General features: G+C 36.4%; 1 protein-coding gene across 2 annotated transcripts in view; it reads left to right on the forward strand.

Moving 5' to 3' along the window:
• SETD3 (SET domain containing 3, actin N3(tau)-histidine methyltransferase) overlaps nucleotides 1-13,338 on the forward strand; it is a 70,666-nt gene that overhangs the window by 19,269 nt on the left and 38,059 nt on the right. For both annotated transcript variants that reach the window (XM_088149863.1, XM_088149862.1), the window contains exons 4-6: nucleotides 2,329-2,477; nucleotides 6,758-6,830; nucleotides 8,387-8,643. In XM_088149863.1, coding sequence (XP_088005989.1) covers nucleotides 2,329-2,477; nucleotides 6,758-6,830; nucleotides 8,387-8,643 — 479 coding nt within the window. The remainder of the gene's footprint in view (nucleotides 1-2,328; nucleotides 2,478-6,757; nucleotides 6,831-8,386; nucleotides 8,644-13,338) is intronic.

Raw genomic sequence — 13,338 nt, forward strand, 5'->3', positions numbered from 1 at the left:
CATAGAGGGGAACCCAATAGAATAGGTCTGCACGTTTAAATACTTGGGAATAGTTTTCTATCCTAAGGGAACTGGAGGGCTTATTGTGATTATGTCTCCCAATTGATATCAAGTTCTTAAACAGCCATCAAGCAATTTTTTTTTAATTAGCGGTAACTTAGTACTAGCAGTGTTAAAACTTCAATGCTACAGCCTTGCAATTACAATATTGTAAGGAACCCAGGTGAGTCTCTGTTTTGGGAAGAATGCTCTTGTGATTTAGACCAAATTTTTGAGGTCATACTTGCTATACCCAGAAGGACAATTAAAGCACTTCTCAGATTAGAAACAGGGATACCTAAAATTGAGGTTAGGGCTTTGAGGCTGATGTTAAACTACTAGCTGAAGCTTCAGTTTTTCTCCTCAGGTTTACATCCACTAAAAATGGGTGGTGATTTTCATCAAGTTGGAGTAATGTCATAGACCAAAAACAAATGACATAAAGGTTATCAGCAGGGTTCATATGTCCTTGGGGTATGATTGTGCCAAACATACACTCCTGCAAAGAGGAGATGATATTGAATCCTAGACAGAAGTACACAGCTTGGCACAAGGAAGTGGGACCTGGGTGACAAAGACTTTAGTGAAGTGGCCAGCTATCTCTCCCTACCTACATTTCCCAGGTTAAGGAAAACCTTTTTTCTAGCCTAGGTTTTTGCCCTTGACATTATTATAGGGAAGATATTCTCAGGTCCCATATGAAAAACATGTTTGCCCATATAGAACTGGGGATATCAAAACAATCCAAAATGTATTATTTACTATAGAACATACAGAAATTATAATCTCACCTGGTTGCCAAGTGCCCAGATTTTGATCATATGACCGTGGGGGTGCTGGGATGTCCAGAACTTTGAGGACTGGTTGTGAGTACCACTCATTCAATGCCATCGTAGTTTCAAATAGTTGCTGAACTAGTGGTCATTAACCGAGGACTACCTGTAATTGCATTTGGTTCCACAAATTTAGACAACCAATAGATTGTCAGGATTTTCTTTCTCATGGGAAAGAATTCATCCCGTTATCTTTACAACAATAACAAATAATATTTTGACTACAGAGATCATGTGAAAAACACCTGTTATTGTGTATTGTGCTATTTACTACCACCTATTGGCGTGTGTATGCTAGTTACCCAGTGGGGGTGGCATAGAACTATAATACAAGGAGAGGAAAATGTGCAGCCTCTCTGAGTAGTTGTTAGTTGTTTTAGTGTTAGCCACTATGTAGGTTTTATGGGCTACGTAGTTGTAACAAAGTACCAAGTAGTGTACCTCTTCTCTAAGAGTTTGTAGCTAGAGATTTTGTTAAGCTTGTGTTGCTAATAAGTCTTGGATTAAATGGGAAGATGTGTTTTTCTTTATATTTTGTATGATATTTGCATTTTATGGAATTTCGCATTTTTATCAATAAACACCAGTTAGTATATATTTTCTGACTGGATTTCTTTGTGAAACAAGAAATGGACATTGCATTGTGTTTGCTTTCATGGCTAATATTTTCCTGGAGTTTTTGCTGCGCTTTGCACAAACAGGAGTGTTTGTGATTATCACTCTGCCCGACATAGATGACAGCCAAAAGATATAAAAAACCCTTAACTCTTTGTTGTAACCTAGTGGTTAATAGGTCCAACAGTTGACCAGTTGACCCATAGTTTCAAGGAATTAAAAAAAAATCAGTCGGTCAACAGAATAATAGGAAAATGAAAAGAAAATGCAACATACAGTATTTAAGGTTGCCATAATTTCCTGTTGGATCTGCAATGGAAGGGGAGCATACAGAGCAGCTGCGTGGATGTGGTCTTAGCTTAACAGACACACATATTTTTTCTTTTATTTCATTAATTCATGTTGTTTACTATTTATTCCTCTTAAGCTCCAAGTTGCTATCTTACTTATGTCATGGTCATCATCAGATGGGCTTCGAGATACTGGCTTCCATTGCAGATCATGGCTTTGGTCAACTGAGTTTTCACATAATGCATCTTGTAAAATTGAGAAAGTATAGATAAGTTACTGCCCTTAGCTGCATCCATCTCACAAGTAGCATTCTCTGATAATGGTAATCCAACTAATTTTTGTATTAGTTTTGGCACAAATTATGATCACTAAGCTAGAGAATACCTTGCAAGCCAACACCACCAGCTAGGAAGTACATGAAATGTACTCTCACATATACTCAGGATGCACTACATTTTCCAAATAATAGCAGTGGTAAATGAATAATGTACATATGCTGTCTAATAGTAATTTGCTATGTATTTTTGTCTCCCATTAAATGTGAACGTAGGTTTATCTGTTGTATTTGATGGGAAAAGAGAAGATTATTTCTCTGAACTAATTAAATGGGCCAGAGAAAATGGTGCATCCACAGATGGTTTTGAGGTGGCTAACTTTGGAGAAGAGGGTTTTGGATTAAAAGCCACACGAGAGATAAAAGTGAGTATAAGGTTGCTTTTTTTAAAACTTATTTTTACCTACTTAATTATAAGTACTTAATGCTGCTTCAGTCAAAATAAATCTAAGTGGCTTACAAAAGTAATACACCATAGGTAACCACACAGAAAAATGTGTGGTTCCATTCCTACTCATAATTTTGGAAGGAAATAACACCATGAAAATGGCACTTCCAAAAATGGGGTATTTTAAAGTTGAATTTCAGTGGTGCAATCTTGGAATGCTGCAGGATCATGAGCGAAGTGCTGATAGTTGCCTGTTGGATACAGTTGCAAGAAAAAGTATGTGAACCTTTTGGAATTTCATAGTGTTCTGCATTAATTTGTCATAAAATGTGATCTGACCGTCATCTAAGTCAAGAGTATTGACAAATATACTGTAATGTGCCTAAAATAATAACACAAAAACAATTCTGATCCTTCATGTCTTTATTGAACACACTCATTCAACATTCAAAATGCTAGTGGAAAAAGTAAGTGAACCCTTGGAATGTATAACTGGTTGACACCCCCCCCCCCCGGCAGCAATAACCTCAACCAGGCGCTTCCTGTAGCTGTGGATGAGATCTACACATCATTCAGGAGGGATTTTAGCCCATTCTTCCTGGCAGAACTGCTTTAGCTCTGTCATATTCTTTGGATGTCTCATGTGTATGGCTCTCTTCAAGTCATTCCATAGCATCTCTATTGGGTTGAGGTCTGGGCTCTGACTTGGCCACTCCAAAAGACAGATTTTGTTTTTCTCAAGCCATTCTGTTGTGGACTTGCTCTTGTGTTTTGGGTCATTGTCCTGTTGCATCACCCAACTTCTACAGAGTTTCAGCTGACGTACAGACATTCTCTCATAACCTGAAGAATTTTTTGATACACTTGGGAATTCATCTTCCCCTCAGTGACTGCAAGCTGTCCAGGCTTTGATGCAGCAAAGCAGGCCCAAATCATGATGTTTCCTCCACCATACTTTACGGTTGGGATGATGTTTTCATGATGATATGCAATGCCCTTTTTACACCAGATGTAGTGCTGCATGTTCTTTCCAAATAGTTCAATCTTTGTTTCATCAGTCCACAAAACATTTTGCCAGTACCGCTGTGGAGTGTCAGTGTGCTCTTTCGCAAACTTCAGGCGTGCAGCAATGTTCTTGGTAGTAAGCAGCGGCTTCCTTCATGGTGTCCTGCCATAGATACCCTGCTTGTTCAATGTTTTACATACTGTAGCCTCGTGAACACAGATGTTAGCCGGTTCCAATGATGCCTTCAAATCTTTGGCTGTCACTTGGGGTTGTTTCTTTACCTCATCGATGGGTCTTCGTTGTGCTCTTGGGGTCATTTTGACTGGGTGCCCACTTCTTGGTAGAGTAGCCACAGTCCCAAAGTGTCTCCATTTGTAGATCATTTGCCTAACTGTAGACTGGTGAATTTCTAAGGTCTTTGAAATCACTTTGTCACCCTTTCCAGCTTTATGTAAATCAACAATTCTTGATCGTAGATCCTCTGAAAGCTCTTTTTGGCAAGGCATGGCTCACATAAGCATATTCTTCTTGTGCAGAACAAACTCAAAAAGTCTGAGTGGTTTTTATCAGTCAACATAGCTCTAGTCCACACCTCCAAACTCATTTTCTTAACAAGACTCCAGGTATGCTAACACCTGACTCCAATTAGCTTTTTTAAGGTCAACTCAAGGGTTCACATACTTTTTCCACTAGCACTATGAGGTTTTATGGTTGTTCTCAATAAATACATGAAGGATCAGAATTGTTTTTGTGTTATTATTTTAGGCACATTATATTTGTCAATACTCTTGACTTAGATGATGGTCAGATCACATTTTATGACAAATTAATGCAGAACACCATGAAATTCCAAAAGGTTCACATACTTTTTCTTGCAACTGTATGTATGCCCTCCCTTGCTTAAGGGCTAGCAAAAAAGTGGCATGTGAATGTTTCATTATGCTTGGGTATATTTGCCAGCTTTTTAAAGTTCTCTGAGAACTAAGTTACACCTCTCCTCTTCCCAATATAATCAAGTTAATTTTACCATGAAACACATACTCATTATTTTGGCCAGAAATAAAATGTATGTAACTTACACTAGTGCTTACAGTCTTGCCATGAACCAGATTTTTCAGAAATGCAGCAGACACCAAACATTTACGAAAACCATCAGTTTTTTAGGAACTTCATCCTGTATATAAGTGGATCTAGGAGTATTTGGCTCCAGCATCTAATATTGGTCAGGTCATCTGATAAATTTCGGTATAATATTTCCTTGTGTCCATGAGGAATATAAATGTCAACATATAAAAATACATTAAAATATTTATAATAACGAGGTATTTTTAGGAGTTGCTGAACACACTCTTATTTATAAGCAAGTGCATATTTAACATGATGGTACCTCCCCTCATAGAGCCAGTCTGGTGTAGTGGTTGAGGCATCAGGCTAGAAATCGGGAGTCGATGAATTCTAGTCCTGCCTTCGGCACAAAGCCAGCTGAGTGACCTTAGATCAACCACTCTCTCTCAGCCCTAGGAAGGAGGCAATGGCAAACCACTTCTGAAATCTTCCCAAGAAAACTGCAGGGACTTGTCCAGGCAGTTGCCAGGAGTCAACCCTTAGTTGAAGGAACACACATACACCCTTCCCCTCGTATACTGATTTCAGAGAAAAAAATTAGAGATTTTTGCTTTTTAAGAGATGTTGTGCTCCAAAATGGAATTAAAATCTCACATATACTGTCTGTACAAAATTTTACATTTTTTCCCAAGTTAATTGTTTTATTACATTATAAAATGCAAATAATATATTATAGAATACAGATGATAGCTGAGCACAGTGGTATTTATACAGTAGAAACTAGAAATTGTTAACACTATGATAATTAGATAAATTGAACCTTTTAAAGTTGAGGAAAAAAATTATATCAATGTTAAGTTTTTTTTTTCCTTCCTAGCGTTTTTCCTGCAGGTACAGAGTCTGCTTTTTTATTCCCGGATCCACCAAATGTTGATCCTTTGGTTGCGACACAATTGACTGACTGGCTTGTTGCCCAAGCCTGACATCGTAGGCTGAGAGAGAGTGACTGGTCCAAAGTCAGCCAGCTGGCTTTAATGCCTAAGGCAGGACTAGAACTCATAGTCTCTTGGTTTTCTAGCCTGGAGTCATAACCACTAGACCAAACTGGCTCTCTTAAATGAAATATAATTATATATTTAAAATATATATATTTAAAAATATAAGAAATTACATATAATTTCTGAAATGTTAATGAACATAAGGTTGCTTAAATTGTACAATTAATGCCAAATATAACATTGATGAACTGTTGCAAAATGCATTGAATTGTATTTCCAAAATTCTCTGGATAGTTCTGTATGTCTTTCCAATATTGATTTATTTCTTGATTATTACCTGTCAAATGCAGATGGTATTTCACTGAGTGGGTTATCTGACAGCCAGATTCTTCCCGCAAGAGATTAATTTCTCCTTGCATTAAGTATCTTGTAATTATTTTTGTTTTGTAGACATTGATTTTGTATCCAGAGAATTCTCCAAAGTTGTGAATTGTTTTCATCAACTGTTTTATTGCCCTTTGTGGTTCTGTGATAGTTAATACTACATTGTCTGCATAACATTTAAGCTTATATTCCTCTCCACAGGTTTTAAGACCTGGTATTTGTTTATCAACTCGGACTTTTTCTGCCAATATTTCTAGAGCAGTGATGATTAGTAAGGGAGAAAGCGGATATCCTTGCCTTGTGCCTTTACATATTTGAGAGTCTGCGGAGAGTGCTTCATTGCCCATAATCTTTGCTGATTGCCGTTGATATCTGCTTTTAGACAAAGCTTTGAACTCTTCTCTGGGATTCATTTTATTCAGTACAGCCAGCAAAACTGGCTGCTATAAGTTATCAAAGGCATTTTCTGCATCCAGAAAAAATAGTGCAGCTTTCTTCCTTTTTTTGTTAAAACTTTTTACAGAAATCTGACTCTGACATAGTTTTCCTTTGTTCATTTGGCATGGAATGGTCCACATCGAGAGAAATGTACATGCAATCCAGTCTCTTGTCTTGTGTCCAGGCAAATAGCAATTATGCGACTAACTTATGCTAAGAACTTATCCATTAGGAAGCCCAGTAGAGAAGAGGTGTAACTCATTTAATACTTTCTAAGTCTGCTAAAAAAGAAGTTGGATTGCTACTTAAAAATGTTATGTTTATTAGATATGTATAATATTGTGACCTGTTTTGTGGCTTCTATAGGCTGAAGAACTTTTTCTCTGGGTTCCCAGAAAATTGATGATGACCGTAGAATCAGCTAAAAATTCAGTCCTGGGTAAGAGGAGTTTTGAGAGTATTAACAGATAAGTCTGAGGTGTAATTATAGGATTTTTCCATGGTATAATACTATACAGTATATTGTCAAGTAGAATTAATAGAATTAACCATCTATTTAACAGTAGTATAGAATGATAGAATTGTAGGGTTGGAAGGGACCTTGGAGGTCTTCTAGTCCAACTCCCTGCCCAAGGCAGGAGTCCTCATACCATCTCAGACAAATGGTTGTCCTATCTTTTGGACATTGTAATAATTAAATGCCTATCTTTGAGTAGTGATATAAAGAAAACTTGGAGAGGAACTAGGAATAGGTTTTTGTCTAGAAAAGCTAAGCGTTCTATTTTGGTAAAATTCCCAAGTTTGTTAAATGCTCAAGAATATTCTTAATTCTAAATGTATGTCTGGGCCATATACCATATTTATTGGTGTATAACACGCATTTTTTCCCTTAAAATTTGGGGCTGAAATCCTAGCTACGTGTTTTATACCGATACTCAAGTGGCAGGGCTGGGAGAGTGGAGCCTTCATTTGAGCCAGGGCTGTAACCAGGGCAGCTCCGCAGAGCAGGAGGTGAGCGGTGGGTGAGTGAGTGAAAACCGGTGCTCCTGATCACTTGCGCGAGCGAAAACCGGTGCTCTCCATCGCTCGTGCGAGCGAAAACCGGCACTCCCCATCGCTCGCGCGAGCTATCAGCTCCCCCACCACTCACCTCCTCTGTGGAGCTCAGGCTATGGGGAGTGTGGTTTTTGCTCGCGCAAGTGATGGGAAGCACTGGTTTTTGGTGGCTCGCCCGCCGCTCACTTCCTGCTCTGCGGAGCTCAGGCGTGAGTGATGGGGAGCGCCAGTTTTCACTCACTTGCCTGCCGCTCAGAGCTCCCTTTATTTTGCTTCCAAGTCATTTATTTTAAATTTAAGTTTTTTTACTCAAACTCCCTTCTTAAAATTAAGGTGCGTGTTATACGCCTGTGCATGTTATACACCGATAAATATGGTAATTACAATTTATTGTGTGGTTCTCACAAAAAAAATTGAGTCAATGAAAGAATGCATGAATGAACATAATCCCACAAGCCTAAATTGGGTCAGTGGATTTAAAATTATGCTATGTTAGAAGACTTGGAAATAATACAGAACCATAAATGTTCATACCTTTTTGCAAAAATTACCTCTCTACTATTTTCATTATAGAAAGAACTTTCCTCCTTAATATCTAATATGATGATCTATATTTAGATCACTTTCTTGTGTATTGGAAGTTGTAAAATAAATTTAGTATTTATTTTAAATGTTGATAATATGTTTAAGAGCTCATCAGATCAGAAAGGCAGGATATAAATCAAATAAATAAATATTACTGAAATTCTTAAAGCACACTTTGTAAAAGATTTTAGCAGTAACTTTTAAGGATCATGTTTAAAAATTAAAGGAATGCCTATAATAGGAAATAAAACATAAATTCATTCTGGTATAAAATAGATATTTGTTAAGATTTTTTCCCTAATGGTTTTAGAGGGACTAAGATTTCCTTATGGGGTTCTTTCTTTGCTTTTTAAGGATCTCTGTATTCTCAAGATCGAATTCTTCAAGCTATGGGCAACATCACATTAGCGTTTCATCTTCTTTGTGAACGATGCAACCCTAGTTCATTCTGGCTGCCTTACATCCAGACTCTCCCAAATGAATATAATACTGCTCTTTACTTTGAAGAAGATGAAGTTCAGTATCTTCAGTCAACTCAGGCCATACATGATGTTTTTAGCCAGTATAAAAATACTGCCCGACAGTATGCCTATTTCTACAAAGTTGTACAGGTAAGAGCCTAAAACAGAAGTTGCAGTATATATGAATTAAATTAAAGAAAAATGCATTAAAATGGTTCATTTTGTATTACTTTTGAATAGTGCAGAAAGATTTTTATATTGTTATAGTGCTTGTTTTCTTAATATATTTTTATATTTTAGCAAAACTCTGTCATGGATGGGGTGGGAGGCTTATATTTTGAAAGGAATTTAGTAGGAGTGCAGTGCATCTCTGTATATAGATTACTGTTCTTTTGGTATTCATTTCTGAGGTTTGAATCATTTTGTTTTAATGTTGAATAAGATGGTTGGCATCATTCCAACAATATCTCTGCTACAATACTTTCTTTTTTCTTCTGCTTTTTCCATACCTGCGTTTTCTCTTCCTATAGAGACAGATATGTTAAGAAACTTTTCTAGGGTAAGGCATAAGGTTTTGCAAAACATTTCAGATTTAAAACCTTTCTAACTTGAAATTTTGAATTTGAAATAATTGCTTTGAGTTCCAAATAGGCTGTTTTGACCTTTCCAGAAGTGTTTTGAGCTTGAGCCACTGTTGATTGGGCTTGAAAGAAGCAAGTTCAGAACATTTTCAAGATGGTGCAAATATTTCACATTCAGAGATGTTTTGCATATATGTAGTATGCTAAATCTGGTCCCTTGTTTAGAGGAGCCATATGTTAAAAATTGATATTACCCCCTTTGCTACTGGAGGCTTCAAGGTTATACAAGCTCATACCTGTCATACAGACCCTGTTTAACACAAATTGCACATAAACACCTTATCTTCGCTAGAAAATGAGAGAAGTTCAGAGGGCTTAAAAAAGACATATGACCATTTGGTGGTATGCAGCATGGTGTGGTGTGGTTGTTAGAAGAATTGCTGTTCATATAAGAAAAATCACTGCAATTGGGAGGAGAAAAGCTGTTGTGCATCAGCAAAAAATGCAGAGCTTGAAGGGAAGATCCAAGACTTCCAGAGATATCACTGTTCAGCAAATAGGTGGCTATGATCTGAATATCCTAGAGAAAGAGAAGGAGACTTTTGATCTGAAGTTCCCAGAAGAGAGAAAGAGACAAGCAAAGCTGTGGACAACAGAGGAGAACAATTGGCAAGTCTGTCCCTGTCTGCCCTAGCTGATTTGGAAGTTGGGGGCGGGGTATAGCCCAAATACTGTCTAATTAACTGATTATTAAGAGAACTTTCTCATGCAAGGCAGGAGGGAATAATTGTCACTTGTATAGTTAGATGGGTGGCATATATAAATTTGAAAAATAAATAAATAAATTGTAAACAAAAGCAAACCATGTTAAAGGTTATTAAGCAATAGGTAGAGGAGAAAATGAAAGTAAGAGCTTATAAATTATCAGAAAGATTGCTGTGGAACTGGTGGAAGAGATAGAAACATAGCATTTAAGAAAGGTTGCTTTATTAAGGAGCCAGTTTGGTGTAGTGGTTAAAGGCACTGGGTTAGAAGCTGGGAAATATGAGTTCTTAGGCACAAAACTAGCTGGGTGATTTTAGGCCACTTTCTCTTATTCCTAGGAAAAAGGCAATGGCAAATCATTTCCAAAAAATTTATTCATGTAATCACCAGGAATTAAGATTAACTCGAAGGCACAAGAGAGGGAGAGGGAAAGAGAGAAATAGTCTTTAAAGCAACAGAAGAGGTACTTAGGAGAAGAAGGATTTTTGAAATGTAGACTCACTATAACAAAGTTCCACATAATAAGCCTTATTTTGTAAACAAACATGTTTTGTAAATAAAAATGATTATTTCAGAATGTGTAGATTGCCAAGGATCTTGGGAGCTGGATGATGTAGAAATATGTGAAATAAACATATAATAATTACATTGTGATTTATACTTCCATCATTTTTATGCATGGATGGGATAGGTATAGTGAGCCATTGTTATGGGTTTTTGTACATGTGGCCTTTCTGTTAGCTTCATGGGTAAAATATTACAGCTGAGACCACTGAACCAAACACCTCATATAGAATTAAGTGTTTTTGGAAATGAAATTGAGCCCTATGTTCTTGTGCTTGATACATCTACAGATTGAGTAAATACAAAGATTTCTTGAGACAGAGGTGAGACACAGCACTAGAAGGAGAATACATTTTCATTGATAGATTGGTATCTTGGATCATGGCATCATGTCCTCTTAATTCATAGTACAATTTTCTTCTCAGCGCTTCTGCCTTCTTGTCATTTTGTTCCCCATGCTGTACTTAGCTTTTTCACAAATCTAATGAAGGTGTCAGTGAGTTACCAAGGCTTTATATTGCTAAGACAAGAAGATAAATACTTTTCATGTATAGCATAGTGACAGAATATCTTATCAGATTTCATTTTGTGACTCCTAAAAAATCAACCAAAATCTTCTTAGGTAACTATTCAGTGTGCATGAAGCCTTTATTGCAAAGAACATTTCCTATATAGAAATGGGTACCTCATACAGCAAAATCGTTCAACACTGCTGTTTAATGGAATAAAATCTCTGTTGAAACATATTCTACTTCCTGCCTGTCTTTACTGAATTGTAATGTCAATTTATAATAATTTTGAGCATTTTTAATATTTTAAAATGAAAGTTTTTATATAGTGTTAGTATTATCATAAAAAACATTTTGAAAACTAGGTTAGACAAATTAGTCCCAAATTGCTTTTAAAGCTGTGTGAGGGGTTTTTTTTTCCCAGAGAATATGAAAAAAATAACAGTACACATTTTCATAGTATAGTATTATAAATACCTCCTGAGCCCCATTTCTCATTTTAACTTCTGTTTTTATGTGAAGTCAGTCTTTAGTTGATTTGTTTCAAGCATCTAGGTTGCACTAAAGCTGCAGTACTAGGTGGCATTTTTTAGTTGGGCACTTCAAAACATGCCTGGACAAATTTTAAGATACTGTGATAGAACGATGAAGGCTGAAGGATTCACGTTTCCTCCCTTTAGAACAGAAGGTGCTATATTAATGAGATGCCAATGTCACAGATAAGCTCCAGCATTTAAAAAAAGAAAACTGGCAACACAAGGCTTCTAATGTTGTTTTAAATGATGGTTTTAAAAAAAATTATGCCTGCCATATGCTACCCTAGTGCAAAGTTAATAAAGTGTGCCACCAAGTGACATTATATTCAGATTATATCTTATGTGTAATAGTGACATTTGAGAGTAGACAAGTGTGATCATTAGCATGCCAACCTTCCAAAGTGAGAGATGCATTTTGAAGGAACAATAGGGTGTCTGTATTCTTTCAGAAGAACTTTTAAAAATGCATGTTCTGCTTAAATTTTTATTGTTTTACGTTAGTAGTAGAGTTGTGGATCACAAACTCTAAGCTTTAGCTCAAGTTGAACTATTGTTATATTACTGTTGTGTGAGCTCTTTGTCGCTATACTATGAAATTAACTTACAACATGACTGGATTGGATTCAGTTATGTATCATTCCCTCCAATAGCTCAGTGGAGAATGTAGTAAAAACTGAGAAAATAGCTGGTTCTGGGAAGGATATTTGCAGAAGTAAATATTTAAAAGCAACTTAAAACACAATCTGAAATTATTACCATGGAATGTTAATTACTAGATGAAAAAGGAAAACTGATATATGTACATAGTTGTGGTGGCTGAGTAGCATGGCTTTCTAGAAGGGAAAGTATAATTAACTAGAGGCCAGAGACCTTTGTGGCCAAAAGACTGAGCTACAAATCAAAAAGTCCCCGCTTTGATTTTTGTCTCTGTTATATATTCATTGGATAGTGTCAGGTGAGTCATTCTTTCTCAGCTCCTCCCACCTTTCACTATGAGAGTTAATAATGCTGCCACCTTAGAAAATTGCTGTTATGAATATAACTGGATAATGCATATGCATTTGAGCATTTGAGAGCGCTATATAATGTTGACTATTGTTTTAATAATGGTATTGTACCTGATTAGAAGCTGAAGTGGTCTAAAAGGATAACTAGGTGTATACGTCTTTTTGATGTATGTATTGTTAAGATATATATAATCCAGATTTGGCCTGTGATGTTTTTGTAGTTTAGTTGAATTTAAAATCTGGTTCCTGTAGTCTAGCATTCTATATCACACTACACTGCTCAGAGGTTTACAGGCATTAAAACAGGTATTCTAAGTCATTATACATTATACATTATACATTCACATGTTTACTTGGTAAGCAGTAATCATGATTTAGAAGTAATTCTTCATGAAAGCAGTAGGAATAAATTTTCAAGTTGTCATTTCTAAGCACTTTTTGACTGCAATTATTCTGAGTGTACTTGAAAACTGAGGGGTGCTATTCCTTCTACATCTCTTGTTATCTGTATATTACTTTTGCTTGACAACTTAAAGCAGGTGCAAGTGTATGTTCAAAAAATAGCTCTTGCTATTAGCAAAGACCCAGATGTGTAATGTAATTCCTAAAATAGACATAAGGCATTTGGCAAGACCTCTTAAGCTTGAACTGCAAAAAGAGCAGGAAAAATAGTTATTAGGCTTAAGTTTAAAACTTAACTTCTGGAGGACTCTTCAGTTTATTCTAATTTGTATGTATTTAAGCCTTCCCCCATTGTTTCAATGCATGCATGTTGCTACCATTAGCCTTTTATGAGCACAAATTATATACAGCAAAGTGAACAGAACATGAATGTTTATTGCATAATGCTCAATTCTTGAACACCGAAATGTGGTAAAATAAG

The sequence above is a fragment of the Python bivittatus genome, unplaced genomic scaffold (genome assembly GCF_059951505.1).
Source record: "Python bivittatus isolate LINGU-HERP-01145 unplaced genomic scaffold, Pbiv_v1 ctg000580_np1212, whole genome shotgun sequence".
Taxonomy (NCBI): Eukaryota; Metazoa; Chordata; class Lepidosauria; order Squamata; family Pythonidae; genus Python; species Python bivittatus.